The sequence below is a fragment of the Gopherus evgoodei genome, chromosome 11 (assembly GCF_007399415.2).
Source record: "Gopherus evgoodei ecotype Sinaloan lineage chromosome 11, rGopEvg1_v1.p, whole genome shotgun sequence".
In the NCBI taxonomy this organism is placed as follows: domain Eukaryota; kingdom Metazoa; phylum Chordata; order Testudines; family Testudinidae; genus Gopherus; species Gopherus evgoodei.
Genome location: NC_044332.1, coordinates 12,003,184 through 12,021,286, shown reverse-complemented (window position 1 = coordinate 12,021,286; position 18,103 = coordinate 12,003,184). Strand labels below are relative to the sequence as shown.

Sequence of the window (18,103 nt, the reverse complement as noted above, 5' to 3'; positions counted from 1 at the left end):
CCTTCTCTTATATGTATTACAGTAGCACCAAGAGGTTACATCTGAGATCACTTTTACTAGCAAGAATGTCTGAACAACCTGTATTCTGCAGTTTGATTTTTTAATTTGCCATGTCAGGAACGTAGATGTAGCAGCTTATTTTCAGAAGACAAGTGAAGTAAATTCTTGTAAAATTGGGACCAGTATCTTTTATACATTTCCATCCCTTGCTTAGAAATGAGAGATTAAATTATCCTCCATCAACAGTTACAAGGAGAGATGAGTTAAGATCATTTATAATCTTTTTTCCCTAGGGCTTACTTTGTCTGGGTGATCGTGTAGCTATGGCATAGGCCTGATCTCAAGAGACGTAGGTTTAATTCCTGGCTTTGCCACTTCCTTTGGGATGCTGGGCGAGTCACTTGGACCCCAGTTCAGTAAATATTTAAGCATAGGGCTAACTTTAAGCATATCAGTAATTCCATTCAAACTGATGAGACAACAATTGTGCTTAAAGTTAGTCACATGCTTAAGTACCTTGCTGGATGAGGCCTTATGTGCTGTCCTGCAGCTTCCCATCTTTAAAATGGAGATAATACTGCCTTTTTCCCCTTCTTTGTCTGGCTCATCTAATTAGTCCCTGCCCTGAAGGTCTCTCCATCACTTTCTTACTGAGTGCTAGTTCTATGGGCTTTGTACTAACTCAGTGGTGCTTTGATCTCCACGGGTGTCTCTCGGGCAGGGGTAGGCAATCTACGGCGCGGAAGGCGGCATGCGAGCTGATTTTCAGTGGCACTCACACTGCCCAGGTCCTGGCCACCGGTTCGGGGGGGCTCTGCATTTTAATTTTAAATGAAGCTTCTTAAACATTTTAAAAACCTTATTTACTTTACATACAACAATAGTTTAGTTACATATGATAGATTTATAGAAAGAGATCTTCTAAATACATTAAAATGTATTACTGGCACGCAAAACCTTAAATTAGAGTGAATAAATGAAGACTTGGCACAGCACTTCTGAAAGGTTGCCGACCCCTGCTTTAGAGGCTACTGTAATTCAAGTAATATTTTCTATGCTACTTTCTTTAAGCAAATGATCAACAAATATTCTCCTATTTTCAACTTCATATTGCAGAAAGACGGTTGTCCTGTCATCTTTCTAAAGGCAAAGCTATTTCAGTTCAGTGTACCCCTTCTTTCCCTGAACCCCCTTGCAACAACAAAAATAAAAAATCACTAGCCACACATTTGGTTTGTAAATCTTTTTATTAAAAGAGTTGTCTTTCCACAGTAGTAAAGCTTTGGCACTTACAGTATAAAAAATAATCACCGATCATAATTACACCAAATTCTTCTTTATCAACTGCATACTAAGTTTCTTCAATACATTTTTTCCCATATAAAAACACTTGAGGGACAGGGAACAAAACTGATAAATAACAGTATGAGATACAAAGATACAGCTAGAAAAATAATAGGATCATTTAGAAAGAATTAGGACTGTGCATATTTTAAATATCACAGTGATGGGATATGCAGTCACTTAGATTATTGCTGGCTGCACGCTTAGGTGAAAGCAGAAGAGTTCGGTGGACTTTCCTTCCTCTAAACAGTAGTAGTGTCGTTTTTGTTTGCATGGCAAGGGAGCCTTCCATCTCATTTACTCCCCCAGCCCCGGTATTATTTTGATCCCCAACCAATTCACAATTTAGTTATCGTTTTTTCATTTGAAAATACTGAACGGTATGAAACACTGAGAAAAAAAAAACAATACACACTGCTATCAATCATGAGAAAAGTCTGAAACGCGCCAAGAATGATTCTTGGAGAAGCTGTGAGTTGAGCTTAAGCTGTGAAAGTGACTCCGGAGCAGAAGGCCATTCTTAAAGATCTGGTTTTGCTAGCATCATTGTTTGGCTGATCATCTTGGTGGATAGATTTTTGTTGGTGGTGGTCTAAGACTTGCTTGATGTTACTTTCCTGGTCGATGTTGTGTGTCTGCCTGTACATCTAAGGGCATGAAGCACTCAATTGGGCAATTGACATTCTGTCGGGAGGAAAGGAAACCAGTTAGTGCTCAATACTGAAAAAGACAAGTGCTGTAACGTGGTAATCTCGGCTGAGAGCTGCAGCCAATCTCCTTGCATTTGCAGCTGTTTAGATTTCTCACTACAAACCATTCTATTGATCTGCCTTAGTATGTGAAGGTTTGGAATGGAGAAGAACTCCTATTATTTAGGGCCTCAAACCAGCAAAGTACTAAAGCATGTAGTAAGACTTAAACCCGTGATTAAGTCCCATTATAATCAACAACCTTAAGCGCATGCTTAAAATTTAAGCACGTGCTTAAGTTCTTTGCTGAACAAGGCTTTAAAGATTTTGTGTCAACCGCAGAACAAATGGTTCTAATCCATGATCATTATTAACAAGAGTTGTGGGTAAAACACACTCCCCGCCAGGCAAGACTCGTAACGAATGGACATGGGGTCTCTATACGTACAGTATTTGTGCTCTGATGGTATCTCTGTGTAAACTGCGTGTAGGAGTGGCCAGCAGCGCCTTCGGGGGCCGTCTCAGCACCAGGTCTGCGACAGTTGTCACAGCGCCAGCCCTTGAGAAACACACCTCAATCAGATACTGTTTCTAAGGATCCTCATGACAGATGAAGTTAATACTTTATACACAAATCAGATTTCATCCCTGGGGAAACTGCACTGACATTGATAAAGCTACTCCGGTTTGACACCAGTGTAACAGTGATGATTTTCACACCGCAAGGAAGCAGAAGATGGTGTGAAGTTAAAGTAGGGACTGGTCTCCGCTTTACCTTCCTCCTTATGCATTCCCATTCGTTCCTTTTCTTGCTACTGGCCTCTCTTCTGGCTGTGTGTGACACTAACGTGGACACTCTGTGATTGACAGGTGAGAGTAGTGTAGGGGATTGGTTTAAGTAAGTCTGCAGTGGGGCTCTCAGACTTTTCCAGAATGGGCTGCATTTCAACAATGAGACTGTTTCATGAATACCTCCCCCACTTACATGTCCCACTCCCCTCTCCCCAACCCCTGTGTGAGCATGTAACTGTCCACGGAGCAACTGCTTAGCTGGAAAAGTGTTAGGAAAGTATGTATAATTCAGCAGCTGGAAAGGAGGATGAGCGAGCCCCTATCTTCAGAGACCACTAAGCGCTTGTGGCCAGAGTTTGAGAATCTCTGGTTGGCGTACCGGACGTGTTTGCAAAGCTGGGAGAGGCACAAAGGGAACCAGCTTTGACCTTTCTTGGCATTCATCTCTGATTTTGCGGGGGGGGGGGGGGGGGGAGGCCTTTTCAAGTGTTTGAGAGGTGACAGCATTCCCTGGTCATGTAATTGCTGACTCAAACCTAAACTTCAAAGGTTTTAGCAAGCTATTAATAAAACATCACATTTCCCCCACTGGTTGCCCAGTAATATGCATCATCACATCAGGATTAACATGCCAGACTAGTTCTGCCTACCTGCTGTCCTCCATAACAAGTGCAGGAGCAGATGGCACCAAGGTACTCTTTCTGCCACTGTTCTCCTACGTGGTACATCTTACCATCGTCATAGCATGTTGCCTCATCTGTGGAGAATCATAGGAAAAAGCAAGATTCCGTCACATGGTCTATATTTGCTTTTAAGGATTAAGACTTTGGAGGTAGGGCGATGGGGTGGCTAGAGCAAGAATCCAGAAGGCAAAGCTCCCGTCTCCAGTTCTGCCAATGACTCACTGATTGGCTTTGGGGGCGGGTCAATTGATTTAAAACACTCCGTTTACTCATCATCTGTAAGGCAATGCAGTGCTCTGTCCTGGCCAGCCAAGAGCAATTCCGGGCCCCAGGGCCAGGGTGTCCCTGGGGCGTGGAGGCAGGGCCTGGAGTGGAAGTGATTATATGCCGTCACTTCGGGGACCGACTGCACCTGTCAGTGGGGCCCCCCAAAGTACAGGGCCCAGAGTGTCATGCACATCCATAGGAGCCCTGCGGCCCACCCAGGAGATTTAAAAGGGCCCGGGGCTCCTGGCTGCCATTGCTGCTACTGCAGCAGTGGCCAGGGGCCCCTGGGCCCTTTTAAATCTCCCCCAGCCCCTGGGCAATTGTCCCCTTTGCCTACCTCTGTCGGCAGGCCTGGAGGCTGATAAGCCTGCTACAGCCTTGTCTAACAAAGAAGGGTCTTTTAGTTCATGCTCTAAAATCCAGAGATCCTAGCTTCAGTCTCCTGTACCGTTCACCTATCATGGAGTGCCGTGTTACACAGAGTAAAACAGGCCCATTTTAACCGTACTTAGGTTCCACCCACTCTGTGCCACAATGGCAAAATTCTAAGAGCACAGATAAGATGAAAGCCTGAAACTGAGAGTTAACGTCAATATGAAGGGACGTACGCGGGTCACACTTGAATTCTCCCTTTCCGTTGCCGAGACACGTGCAGCTCATCATCTGGCCGCCCTCGCCCTGGCGGTCCCACTTCTCCCCGATCTTGTAGTTCACCCCATTGTCATGGCACCATTCTGAATGAACCAGAGGAACAACTGTCAGGTGGTTACTCTACACAGGCCTGTTGCTTAAGGGGCACAAAATTGATCTGTGAAGCCTCATGGGCCAACCAAAGGGGAGGAGGGAGAAATCCAAGGTCCAAGGAGAAATCCAAGGCTGGTTTAAATGGGCACAACTCTCTGGATGTTAGCAGAGTTGTCCTTCCTTTCCCCAGCTGTTGATCTGAGATTAGGACTTTAAGCGGGAGAGGGGCCATTTTAGATTGGGTAAAGGTGGAGGAGCCTCTGCAGGAAGGAAGAGGTGGGAAAGAATCTAAAAATGTCATTCATAGGAAATCCCTGAAACTACATAAAAAGGAAGCTTAATTAAACAGGAACTGGAGAGGGGCAGGGGAGGAAATGTACTTGTTTTTTAAAGAAGTAAACAGACAGTTAATCATTTCACACCGATAACGGGAAAACAGTGAAACCTTGTGTACCAAATGATGTAACAGAATGAGTAGACCTGTGAAAAAAGGTCTGCCTTGTAGCAATTCCTCTCAAAGCTACATACAACATAGAAATTCCCTTTTTGCTTTGCTTACTTTGTAATATAAAGCACAATTTAAATCAGTAAGACACACGCCCTATAGAACTACTTAATCACGTTTACTTTGTTTCATCCCCGACTCTTCAGCTGAATATTGTCTACTTAAGCCCAAGTCCTGCGAAGACTCAAACTGGATGCGACTGCAATGGTGCTGTTTGTTTGGCAACCCTCACTGCCAGCCTCAAGGTGTTAGGGCGGTACATTCAAACCAAACCAAACTTTGCTCCCAAGTCAACTTAATGAGAGTTGTATCAAATCCATTGTGCTGATGGATAAAGTTAGGACTTAGAAATCCAATATATTTAATTATGCAGGGTTGTTTTCTTAAATGACTGTTATGATCTACTTTAGACACGCAGTCTCTCATTTTCAAACATTAACTGGAATCCCCTAGCAACGAAAGGGAAAATGTTAATTTCCTCACAGAAGCTTTACCGATAAATACAAATATACCCATTGCTTATGCAGGGAACAGCAGTATTGGATAAGCTGCAAAGTTCAACCACAGCTAACTAGTTTTCCATCATTTGATGATACAACACGTACTAGAGTGTGCATTTATTTGCTTCATGTTTGGGTCAGGTTGCATCTGCCAAACATGCCGTTTGTGCTAATTAGATATGGAGTTTAGTGGCCTGTAGGGATGGACAAAAGCAAGCTACTCACTAGATGAATCGCATCGGAAATGACCACTGCCAAAGCCCAAGCACTGGCACCAGAGTTTAAAGCCCGTTTCGGACAATCGCTCCCATTCCTCTCCAATGGAGTAGAAGGAGCCAGTGGAAGTATCGTAACACGTGTCGTCGGTTGGCTGATTCACTCCTTCAGACACTGGAAAGAAGAGAACAAAGAGGCGTTATACACAGGGATACAAACCTAGAAAGAGAAGAATGGTCACAACCGAAAGCACATTCCCAGTAGTGATGGTGCATTCGCTTGGCTGCGCTGTCAGCATAACAGCCTCCCTAGGATTTATTTTACAGGGGTGTTTGGCAGAGCAGTAGAGTGATGATAAAAATCTCATAGGAGAAAGTTATTTTCATTTTAACCTGCCAGGTTTCAAGCGCGCACAAATTTTGCATTCGCTACTGGAAAGCAGTGATCTAGCTAACCCACCTTTACAGAGAAACGTGCTGGACTCGCACGGAGCAACAGGCGTTTGGATTCTGTGATGCACAATGGGGGAGTGATACATTTCAGGCGTGCTGGGTCTACTGGGGCCCGAGCTGAACTCTGGCACAGAACGAAACCTCAAGTGACAGAGGAGAAGGAATACCTCAGGGAGGCATCTTGCTCATGTGCGGTCCCACAGTCTGCCCATGCGTGGAGTTGGACTCCACCCAGTCAGTTTGCCCGTATACAGTGAACTTGCCAGGCGATTTATAGCCAGCAGAGGTGTTGGTTACACCACAGCTGTCAGGCAGGGAGAGCTGGACCCTATGGCCCAAAGACAGCCTCCCAGCAGGCAACTCTATTAACCAGAATAAGCTTTCGTGGGCTACAGTTCACTTCTTCAGATGCACCCGAAGAAGTGAACTGTAGCCCACAAAAGCTTATGCTGAAATAAAATTTGTTAGTCTCTAAGGTGCCACAAGTACTCCTGTTCTTTTTGCAGATACAGACTAACACGGCTGCTACTCTGAAATCTATTAACCAGGGAGATGACACAGCAATTCATCTGGCCAATTGCCATCCGTTGGTCACTGGAGAGACAGGGAGGAGGAGGAGGACTCAAAGTAACCCCTTTGTCATGGTAGGTACATTATTTTGGTTCCAGTAATTCGATGTTGGGTGGGAAAGTTGGCCATGACACTGGCATTATCACAGGCCTAGCATCTCTAACTTCTGATAGGACAGTCTCTCTCATCACCAGAAGTTGGTCCAATAAAAGAACAGAACCAACAAAAGTTGGTTGGCGCCCACCTCGCTCTCAATGCACATTCAGGCAGTAGACTAGCCTCAACTCTTACCATCGAGTCAGTTTATACTGCATAGTCATCTCCACCACAGAACCAGAAAGAACTGTTTCTTTAGTGTATGTTGTAAATGAGATGTGAAACGAGGAAACAGGGTGCTCCTAACCTATTGCACTGCAGCCTAGCGAGTGCCCGGTGAGATCCGACCTGTGGGTAAGAGGTGCAAGGCAGAGTTTTGCCCAGACTGTTTAGCTTTAACCTACCAGCATTGCCCACTGTGACAACCTCTTCCATAACTTTGTGTCTCCTACGATCTTTCAGTGCCTCTACGATGATGTTGTAGGTGGCACCTCTAGTAAGGCCGGTCAGGGTAGCAGAAGAGGAAGTTCCAGGAACTCTGAACTGCAAGTACATCACCACAAGATTGGCTTTAGCAAGAGTATGCTTCTTAGGCTGCAGGCTGCTGAGGGTAAGGCTGGTGTCTTCATACATGATTGTACCATGTCTAGCAAAATGGGGCCCAGTCCTGTGGATCCCAGAATGCCTAACAAATATCAGTGAATTCAGCCTCCATGTCCCATGGTGAAGTAGGGATCTACTACAATCTCAGTTTTAGACAAAGGGGAAGTGACTTGTCCCATATCACCCAGGAAGTCTTTAGTAGAACAGGAACAGAACCCAAATCCCCAGAATTCCCAGTGTTTTACTTTTACCACAAGACCATCTTTCGATCAGCAATATTAACTTGGCTGCCTCATTCCACTACTGAATTTCATAGTATCATAGAAGTGTAGGACTGGAAGGGACCTCAGTAAGTTAGTTCAGCCCCCTGCACTGAGGCAGGTTTATGTATTATCTAGCCCATCCCTGACAGCTGTTTGTCCAACCTGTTCTTAAAGCTCTCGAGTGATAGAGATTCCACAACCTTATATAGGTCTCTTCTTAAGCACGTTTATAGGATGAAATCTCCAAGCATCTCCTTCACTGTATTAGCACTTTCTTACGGAGAAGTGCAAACAGAGCCCCAGGGTCTTTCTGTTTTAGCCAATATACCCTTTGTTCTTCCCCAGGCATAGCGCCACCCTCAGGGCCTTGCCCTCAGCCAGAGGCTAAAATAGCATTAACCTGACAGGGCTGCTAATACTACACAGTGAAGTGGCAAGGAGAAGTTACCTAGGATGGATGCAGATGGAATTTTAGAGCCAGAACTTGCTTATATCAACTCTACAATGCAACCACAGGAAGCTAGAATCCCAAGGTCCTGTCTCCTTAAATGTCTGAGGACTGCCATAGTCAAGTCCAATAGGGTGGCAGCATTCACAGTGCAGCTGAGAAACAACAATCAATTACCTGTAAAGGCTGTTCGTCGGTGCCGACTGGTTGGCATGAGATGACATATTCAGAGCTCTCCAGCAGGGGCCTCCAAGAGATGGTTGTCTGAGAAAGAGCTTCCTGGCCCGTGGTGTCATTGTGCGGAAAGTCCACTCTTGGGCCTGGGTACCTGTTACCATGGTTGATTTCTTCATCCACATTTGGTGCCTGCAGTCTTGGCCGGTGCCTAATGGGAGTTGCTGTGGTGGGAGCGGTGGTCCTTCTAAAACCATGTTCCTCAAAGAAGACTTGCTGTCCCTGGTTCACTAGTGTTTGCTGGCCACTGGTGCCTGGAAGTTGGATACCATTTCCATTGTCAAACCTGTTTGTGTCAGGAATCCTCTCCACCGTGGAAGGTACGTCCAGAATCTCCGGTCCGTCTTGGTTGGGGTGTGGCAGGGTTACCAGCTGCGGGAGCTTGTCTAGCCAAAGAAAGGTTAGAAGCCATAAAGCAAAGCACCTTAAGCCCCAGCATTAGTTATGATAAACTAGGCAACTACAGTGAATGCTGTAAAGCGCTCAAAGCAATTAAATGCTAGCAACTCTCCCACGAGTACAGCACACTTTTTTAAAATCTCTCTGGGATTACTCTACAGAGGCTATTTTTTGAAGTGTGGGGAGGGTGAGAGAAAAAAAGTCTGTTATTAATTTTCATACTACTGAGGCAAAGCTATGGTCACTGCACCCAGAGAAGCCACCAATGCGCAAATTAAGAAAAGAAGAGGTGATTGCAATAGACATTCGCAGTCCATCAATTGAAGAAAACCTTGGGCATGTGCTAAGGGATTCCCTCTTATGCTACTGAGGTCTCCAGCTAGATGACAGAGATTTTACTGGCTAGGTTCTCCTTGCAGCGCCTCACAGACAGGACACAAAGTCAGACAAATTCAAATGTATCAAAAGCTTCAGTCCATGTGGGCTTCTCCCATGAGCCCATCACAGGCTAGAAGGAAAGTGAGTGTTAGACACTGAGGATCTGAGATTGCATTCAGTTTGTTTCTTCATGTTCATTATGTGCTTTGCACTGTTCAGCAGATCACCTCGTCCGTTGCAGAACCCCTGCTTACAAAAAATGTATCCCTCTTTTTAAGGGAAGAAAAAGAAAATGAAGGAAAAATGCTACTTTCTACAAGCAGCCTGTCACTTAGGGAAACCTTGTATTTGATTAACAACATACACCAGTGAAAAGGATATTTTAAGCAATGTTATAAAATTAGCCCTCTGGAGAAGACATTACCCCCAGTGCTGGGACTCCCCAATGAGGAGAGGTCAACTTCTCCCCTCGGGGTGGACCGGAACATTATTTTACCTGTCTTTTTCCTGCCAACCAATGGCTCGCTCCTCTGATTGTTTTTCACAGCAATGATGTAGATGGTGTATTCGATTCCTGGCTCCAGACCTGGGGGGGAACAGAATGACCTCATGCTTGAGGAAATCCCTAATTACAAAATGAGTCCGGGATAGCTAAACAGAGACTCCTCAAGGTTTCGCTCCCTTCCATGGTTTCTAATACTAGAGCTTTCTGCACAAATACAATGCACTTTCCAATCAGAGTTGTACTAAGCAAAATAATCCATTTAGGTTTCCTTGTGTTATCATAGAATCATAGAATATCAGGGTTGGAAGAGACCTCAGGAGGTCACTTAGTCCAACCCCCTGCTCAAAGCAGGACCAATCCCCAACTAAATCATCCCAGCCAGGGCTTTGTCAAGCCTTACCTTAAAAATCTCTAAGGAAGGAGATTCCATCACTTCCATAGGTAACCCCATTCCAGTGCTTCACCACGCTCCTAGTGAAAAAGTTTTTCCTAATATCCAACCTAAACCTCCCCAACTGCAACTTGAGACCACATCGTCGTCTTTGGCTTCTCCTTGCTCTAGCAGGGCATAATCTGCACCAGCCCTTTACCTTGTACAGATTATTTGTCCTTCTGTGCCTGCTCAGTGGCACTGGCTGGCACGTCGGGGGGATGGAGTGGATCCCAGGCTCTGCCCACATGCACAGCTCCACAGTGTCTGATCCCCACCTGGGCCAAGACCCGTGGTGCTGGCAAGTGTACACCTCCTGGACCTCCTGCTGAATCACACGGGGAATGCCACCATCAGACGTACCAGTAAGAGTGGCCTCCGTGGTGCCGGCATGGGGGCGAGGGATCAGCTCCTTGGGCTGTGCGCCGGGTCTCTCATATTTGAGGATGTAGCCTGTGATCCGGGCACGGGGTGGCTGCCAAGCAATCAGCAGGGAGTTGCTTGTGGTTGTGAGGAAGCGCAGACTGGAAGGAGCATCGATGGCTAAGAGCAAACAAAATCAGTTAATGAATGTGGTAAGGGCAAACATGACTTCATCTCCCCTGCCCTGAGGGCTGAAGACAAATAACGGGTTTCCATAGGCTGCAGTCACCCTCTGACGATAATCCACTTCATGCTCAAAGAGGGAAACATAAGGCTGTAAAATGCAGTAAACAACATATATGAGCAAAGTCAAGGAAAGCACAAGTATAATTTCTGTTCAGATGTAAAAGAAACAAGAAGAGCCATTACCGGTGGAAGCATCAATCACTACAGGGGAACTGCGGGCATTCTCGTTCACCGTGTAAAGGTAGATCTTATAGTCCGTGCCTGGTTGCAAGCCTGGAATTAGAGTAGAAATATTACAGTTTCAGCCTTGCCTGGTTAAAAAGTGATCCAGAAAGCTGCTGCAATCACTGCTACAGGTAGAATCTAACTAGCTCTTAATGCCCAGACTGGGTGTGCTGGCTGCAAACCTGAAAGGAATTAGGGGTGAGGTTTTTCAAAAGCATCCCGTTGGCTTAGCTTTGCTCCTGCTGAAGTCAATGGGAGCAGAGTTAGGTCCATGCCGAGTGCTTTTGAAAATCCCATTCATAAATCCGAGATGGTGGTTATATGTATCCAAGAAATACACATCTTCTAACAGGGTATTCAGCCTCCTACCATCACTGCTCTCACTTAGCTTCAGATACAGGGCACAAAACTATGACCAATCAGTGCATAAAGGATTGCTACAAGGAGACAGGGACATTGCTCTCATTAGTTCTCAATGATCAAGGTAGGAATAATGAATGGAAAAGCAAAACAATGTACCAGTGGAACCAGCAGAAAACGTGAATGCAAAGATGATCTAGGGAATGGAACCAAGAGGGTCATGGAATGATAGTCACTGGAGATCTATTCAGATCTTAGAAGGTTCCTAATGAAAATGGTCTAAAAATATTAGTCCTGCATGAAATCAGGCAGCTGGACTTCTGGACTGACTAACAAGGCTCCGATCATGATGTGAAACAAGGTCTGCAAACTGCAAGTGAGAAATCCAATACTCAAGAGTATTAGTGGTCTGAAAAAGTGCACTTCCTTAGCAGCTGCTCTGGAAAACACTTCCATCCTCAGACAAAATGTGAACACACACATGACTATTTTCCTGCACTCCCATCAAATCAGGGCCAGATTCTAAAACCCCTCCATGCAAGGAACGTTATTTTCAATCTGCTCTCAGAGGGCTTGGTAGGATCAAAGGCTTTAATAAGGGTTCTCAAGGTTAATGTGTATGTGTGTTAGAAGCTCAGCATGAAGGGGCACCTAAATTCCACCTGAGCTCCCACCAAGGTATCCCCAGTACAGATTAGCAACCAGATGTAACTCCAATGAGCTTAGTCACTGAAAGATATTACAATGCAGAAGAGATGGTCTGATGAAGAATCTCATTTACCGGTGATGGTGTATGATCTAACATCAGGGCTAATGGTCCGTTGAATGGGGCTCTGGCTATCTGCTGGGATGGCTTCAACCTGGAAACCGGTGATAGTTTCTGTCTTGGTGCGCCAGGTGATTGTGACGGTTGTCTCAGTAACATCTGTCACACGGGCCCTGCGGGGAGGGCTGATATCTGCACAGAAGGATCTGAGATCAGTATAATGGGCAGAAGCAATGATTTGGCAGGGGGTAGGGGAGGTCTACAAGAAAAAATCCCCTAACAGAATCTTTGAAATTCATCAACTACTTTTAAAGGGCAACATGCTGATGTCTTCACTCAGTTGCTTCTGGTAGGTCCTTACACAGGACTTAGCCCATTGACTCGATGCATAGCACCTGCTGCTATATGTAAAGTAGGATTGCTTACTCTCGAGGGTGGTAACCACACCATGGGCTGGCCGGCTAGTCAGAGAGTCCTTCAGAGCATACACACTGACTTCATACTTGGTTGCCACCTAGAAATAATAAAGTTATACAATGATCAGGGAGCTACATGGAATGTCTGATCTTCAGAAAAGCAGGTAAAGCTGGGACACAAGGAAACAAGCATGAGCTAATCCAGAAGTTAGTAGATTCACATTGGTTAGTCACCATGAATGTCTTATTTAAGCATGAAACTCTTAAAAAAACAGAAATCAAGTGAGCTCAAGATCACCAGGAGGGTTAGATTTACTTCCAGTTAAATGCAAAAATAAAAGTGAGATCTAATTTTCATCTCAGTTAAACTGGCATAACTCAGTTCAAGTCAGTGGTGTTACTCTGGTATAAAACAAACACAAGTCAAAACTGAATCAGGCCCCTGTTTCCCCCCACACACACCCTCAAGCAAACTACATTTAGGCTAAAACTGTTATTAGCAACTGCTTGAAAACTTAACTTTGAAAATGTATTTGAAATAAATACATGACAAAAATTGAAGTGGGTAGCCTGGCAGAGCAAGGGCAGCCAGTACTAGGAACCCAAGATCCTTCATGAATGTTGGCCGGCAGTGCTAAGTATATATTGGAGTACAACCATAATATTTGTGTGATTATCTGCTTGCAGCATTTCTGAATATATAACAATAGTAGAATCATAGGGGACTTCAAAGCAGGACCAGTTCCCAACTAAATCTCTCCTCAAGACTGAACTCGCAACCCTGAGTTTAGCAGGCTTAAACCACTGAGCTATCCCTCCCCTACACACAGGGAAGCAGAAGAAATTACAGTGGAAACCTGGATGGCTTTGAGGTTTTGCGGGCAGAAGCTTAGGATTCCTGAGAAGAAGGTAATATATGCACTGAGCTACCTAACACTAACAGAAACATTGTACTGCCAAAGGGTGCTCTGCTTTGCGAAAAATTTCAATGGAAGTTCCAGATTGTCGTTTAATTGGGGTCAGATCAGCAGCTCTTGATTCCACTGGAACTAATTCAGTTTAGAGCAGCTGGAGCTGGCCCAATTCAGGTTTGAAAATGAATTTAATGAAAAATTTTAATTTTTGCAAGTTATTCAGAAGCTTCCAAAAAAATGATCGATAGATTCACTGAGTCTAAGGCCAGAAGGGACCATTAGATCCTCTAGTCTGATCTCCTGTATAACACCAGCCAGAGAATTTCACCATTCCTCTGGTAACAAGCCCAGTAGCTTGTGTATGACAGACGCATATTTGCCTGAGAAGTCCTCAGGCTGTACTGGTAGGGGCGGAGTGAAGAGGGGACAGGGAGACTGCAGTTTAAGCAGACAGATCCACTGTCTTTTAATTATTGGGATCCAAGGGATCTGTGCTCCACAGCTAACCAGACTTAAAACAAAGGCCAGACTGGCAGGAGCTACGCTGATTTACCCCCGCTGCAGTTCTGGCCCAAAGCATTTTTAAATTACTTAAGAAATCCAACATCCCCCATTCCCACGCCACACCCATTAAAATGAAAGATCAAAAAGTCACCATTAATCCCGACACGACAGCAAATGTGCTGTCTGGGGAGAGGTTGATTTCTTTCATCGGCCCCGTCTTTTCCTTGGGATTCACTCGCACTCTGTAGCCAGTGAGACGAACACTGGGCGCGTTCCAGTTGACTTTCAGGCTGGTTGGAGTTACCTGAACAAACTGCAGGTTTGTTGGAGGAGGAATCGCTGTGAAAATTGTAATTAGACAACCGTTAGTTTGGAAGAACATGCCACCAGTCAAGATAGCTCACGATATCAATCGTGAGCATGAAATAGTCCTAGGTGTGAAATACACAAGCGAGGGCCTAGGGTAATCATCTATCTTGGGTAGCTATTGGATCCTGTCACCGTAATACGTAGGAGCAAGGGTGTTCAAGGATCAGACTTGGATGCCCAAATCTGTGATGCTACTTCTCTCCGGAAAAGCTGCCTTTGGTGATGCTTACATTCAGTAGGTGAGTCTCTATGTCTGTTCTTCTTCTACCTTTCTCTGCTCTTCATGCCCGCCAAGTATTTTAGATCAGTTTCACCACAGCCTTGCAGCTTGTCTAACTCCACTGACCTCTACAGAGTTACTCCGGATGTACAAGGGCGCGAGAGTGGAGAAGAAGGCTCAGTGAGTACAGACGGGATGTAAAAATACTGCCAAGCCCAAATGGGAGCATTTAACAGCCACCTACACAGGTGTAGATGACTACATAAGGCAGTGGAGAACCAGGGCTGTGAAAGCCATAATGCTGTTTACATATGATATCTTCCCGAGCTAATATACTCAATGCTTGAATAAAGAACTTTTTAGAAGAAATCACTTCGTTCCTATAAACTAAAGAAACAGAAGCACCATGGGACATATTGATTGTCTTATTAGTTGTCATTCTTGGTCTATAACAGAATATACAGCTTACCACCATCATGCCCACGATTACCAGCGTGCTGCAAAGCACTTTGATTTTACAGCATGGAGATACAATGCAATTCTCCCTTGCTTACTGAAATAGGACCTCATTCAAAGCCTATGAAAATCAACAGAACTCCAACAGCTTTCTAAAAGGGTCCCTAAGGGGAAAATCAGACAATGGTTTAAGAACCATTGTTAGCATTTATAACAGGTTTAAACAGCCTGTCCAATTTTAATTATTCTAGCACTTAGGATAGTTTAAATTTATTTTTTATATTAATCTGTAAATTAAGATCCATAATCTTCTCAGCACTCTTGGAATAATAATGTCAGCTTTTCATCTGCAAATTAATGGAGGTGTCGCTTGTAAAGTGCTATCAGGACTTGGCTAGTAACGCGGGAAAGGCTGCAGTAGATTTCAGATTGCTAGCAGCAGACAGAGCTCCCATAATAGTTCTGGTTCCCAGTTCTTGAGCAAAGTCCCAGTTGAAATTTATACAACCACTGGTGTGAATTGGGAATTATTTCACAAGAGGAAAATTCTAAATCAATATAGGAGGAAAAACGGTAATTATTTTCTGTGTGCGCACTTGTTTCTCTTATTTCATAGAGGAGATTGGTCAATAAAAAGTTTAATCAATGGAACTAGCAGGATCTGGCTCTGATGTGGTCTCTAGCAGGATGGCCATGCTCCTGCGAAAGAGCGTTATCACACCAACATGCGTGTTGGCCATGAAGCACAGTTGTAGCTGTGAGACAGCAAACAATGTAACTTGCAATATCCAGAGCCAGAATGTATCTAGGCCTCTCGCCATGGAACTTTTCATGGACTCTATGTCAGGCATCGGATGCTTGAACAATCATATCTCTCCTGTTGTACCCTTGAAACGAGGACCTGATGGTTATGTACTGGAGGCACTCTTCTGAAGGGAGCCTACCCTTACCCTGTTATGGGAAAGGTGTAAATGACCAGCTGGCAGCAGGCTGTGAGCGTACAGAGGGCTGAGCTCTGTCATTCAGAGCAATGCCAACAGAGGGATTGGGAAGCACTTAGGGTACAAAAGGGCTAAGTGGCCTATATGTGTAGCAGGGACTGTCCTGAAAGAATATACAGGTTTAAGAATATATGGGTCCTGGCCTCCGATCCATTCCTTCTGCGCTGCCCTGGCAGCACAAAAGGGACAGGCAACCACCGTTTTCCCTTGAGATAATCTATTCCTGGTCCTGCCACTGCCACCCTGGGCATCCAAAGAGAGGAGGGCGTGTGGCTAGTGTGTGATATGCTCCTAGGATGGCTCCTTGAGGACTGTTACTGTCTGCTCAGGCCAGGCTGCTCTAACGTGCTGGGGACCAGATCACCCCCTGAATTAAACTAGGATCGGTAGGGACAGGGGCTAAAAGGTGATGGAAGACGCCTGCTCTGAGGTATCTGTGATGTGGCCCTAACCCTGCTATTCTCAGCAGCCAACCATTATTGTAACTCGCCTTCTAGAGGTTTACTTAATAAATACTTAGTAATCTTTAAGCATCATCCACCTTTCCAACCAAACTAAGCCCCTCTCAATAGCAAATATCCCCCAGGCTCCTATGGAGGTTCTCCCGCAGCCAGGCACCGACTGAACACAGAAGGACATGGGACCTTAAGCCATGGCTGCTATGGCCCGCTGGGCGGTGTAGACAGAGGTGTACCTGTGGACTGGGTCCCGATCAGGGGCTGGCTCTCCAGGTCATTGTGCAAGGCAACGATGCTGACAGTGTACTCAGAACCGGGCCTGAGGCCATGCAGCTCGGCAGTGTCGTCTTCACCATCAGGGGCGGGCACTAGCTCATGGATTCCATCCTCAGGGCTTGAGTAGGTCACCCTATAGCTGGTGACTTGCCCCTGGGGGCTTTCCCAAGCAATTTTGATGGAATCGACATCCACCTCAGTGAATGTCAGTCCTTTAGGGCGGTCAATGTCTGTTAGGCAAATTAACGGTAAGAGGTTATGTGATAAAAGCAGGTTGTGAGAAGGGGAAAAAGAAGCATTCTGATTACATGCAAAGCAGTCTTCAGGTTTGCAGGTGCCCAATTCCCCCCTGCCTTGCACATGTCTTTACACCTCTGCTTAGTGAGTTTAAAATGCAATGGGTGAAATCCCAGCCCCACTGAGGTCCACAGGAGTTTTGCTGTTGACTTGAATGAGGCCAAGATTTCACCCCACCATGTGTCTGATTCTCGTTTACACTAAGGCCCCTTTAAGCCACTCGGCTCAGATAGAAAGGCCTTAAAGTGTCAGAAATGTAATTTACACACACCATGAGTCTCCTTTACACTGGCCCAGTGAGGTAAGGAGCCTTGGTGTGCATTGAAATCAAGCCCCACCATTCTGATTTCGTAGCCTTTCACACCCCCATTGCACTAACTCTTCACTAGCGTAAGTAACCGTACGAGGCTGAGGAGCATCAGTCCCACAATTTTCTTTCATAAATTAACATCCAATTAAATCATTTGTAATGATAGCAAATGACTATGTAGATTATATTATAAATCAATAAAAACCTGTGGCTTGTAACAAGCGTGTATGGGATGCCCATATACCCACAATTATCTCACAGATATACCCACAAATTAGAGCCACTCATTATTGTCATCTCATTAGATTACACTGGAGCATAAAATAGTAAGCCAGGGTAAATACGCACAGCTCCGGTGAGGACTTTTGTGGAGCTATCCACATTTATGCCTGCTGAGGACTGGGCCCGTAATCATCAGATATGAATTAATCTTCATAACGATTCACAGAGTCACTGTTTTGCAATGTGATGTTAGCCCTGTAGACCTGCATTTCCTATGCTTGAAGGTTAGCAAAGGTGATTTTATAGGAAACTTTTGGCTTAAGACTGATGCAGCTTGTGCAATACGCCTATGCAACACTTCAAGAAAATTCCTGTTCTGCTTACCATAGTTTTATAGTTATTTGGGTTAGATTGTGGCTTTACAGGCGGGCCTGAGCAAGGACAGGTTCCTAAACCATGATGCACCAGGAGTAGCCCTGGGAGACACTGTGCACTAGAAATACCCCTCTAAGTGACAGGTTCTTTCCTGCTTTCTCCTTGCTCCCCAAATAGGACTCTGTCACTGTCCTATACCAGTAGGCC

General features: G+C 45.1%; 1 protein-coding gene across 4 annotated transcripts in view; it reads right to left on the bottom strand.

The window, feature by feature from the left end:
• Positions 1-1,228: 1,228 nt before the first annotated feature.
• The window catches only part of FN1 (fibronectin 1), a 64,823-nt gene continuing 47,948 nt past the window's right edge, over positions 1,229-18,103 (bottom strand). For 2 of the 4 annotated variants that reach the window (XM_030579845.1, XM_030579848.1), the window contains 14 exons: positions 16,653-16,922; positions 14,064-14,251; positions 12,505-12,592; positions 12,094-12,270; positions 10,911-11,000; positions 10,482-10,661; positions 9,680-9,769; positions 8,350-8,792; positions 7,263-7,401; positions 5,750-5,914; positions 4,384-4,509; positions 3,476-3,582; positions 2,482-2,592; positions 1,229-2,028 (listed from right to left, as the gene is read on the bottom strand). In XM_030579845.1, coding sequence (XP_030435705.1) covers positions 1,954-2,028; positions 2,482-2,592; positions 3,476-3,582; positions 4,384-4,509; positions 5,750-5,914; positions 7,263-7,401; positions 8,350-8,792; positions 9,680-9,769; positions 10,482-10,661; positions 10,911-11,000; positions 12,094-12,270; positions 12,505-12,592; positions 14,064-14,251; positions 16,653-16,922 — 2,249 coding nt within the window. In that variant the 3' untranslated portion in view covers positions 1,229-1,953. The remainder of the gene's footprint in view (positions 2,029-2,481; positions 2,593-3,475; positions 3,583-4,383; positions 4,510-5,749; positions 5,915-7,262; positions 7,402-8,349; positions 8,793-9,679; positions 9,770-10,481; positions 10,662-10,910; positions 11,001-12,093; positions 12,271-12,504; positions 12,593-14,063; positions 14,252-16,652; positions 16,923-18,103) is intronic. The other 2 variants (XM_030579846.1, XM_030579849.1) reach the window with 1 other exon arrangement.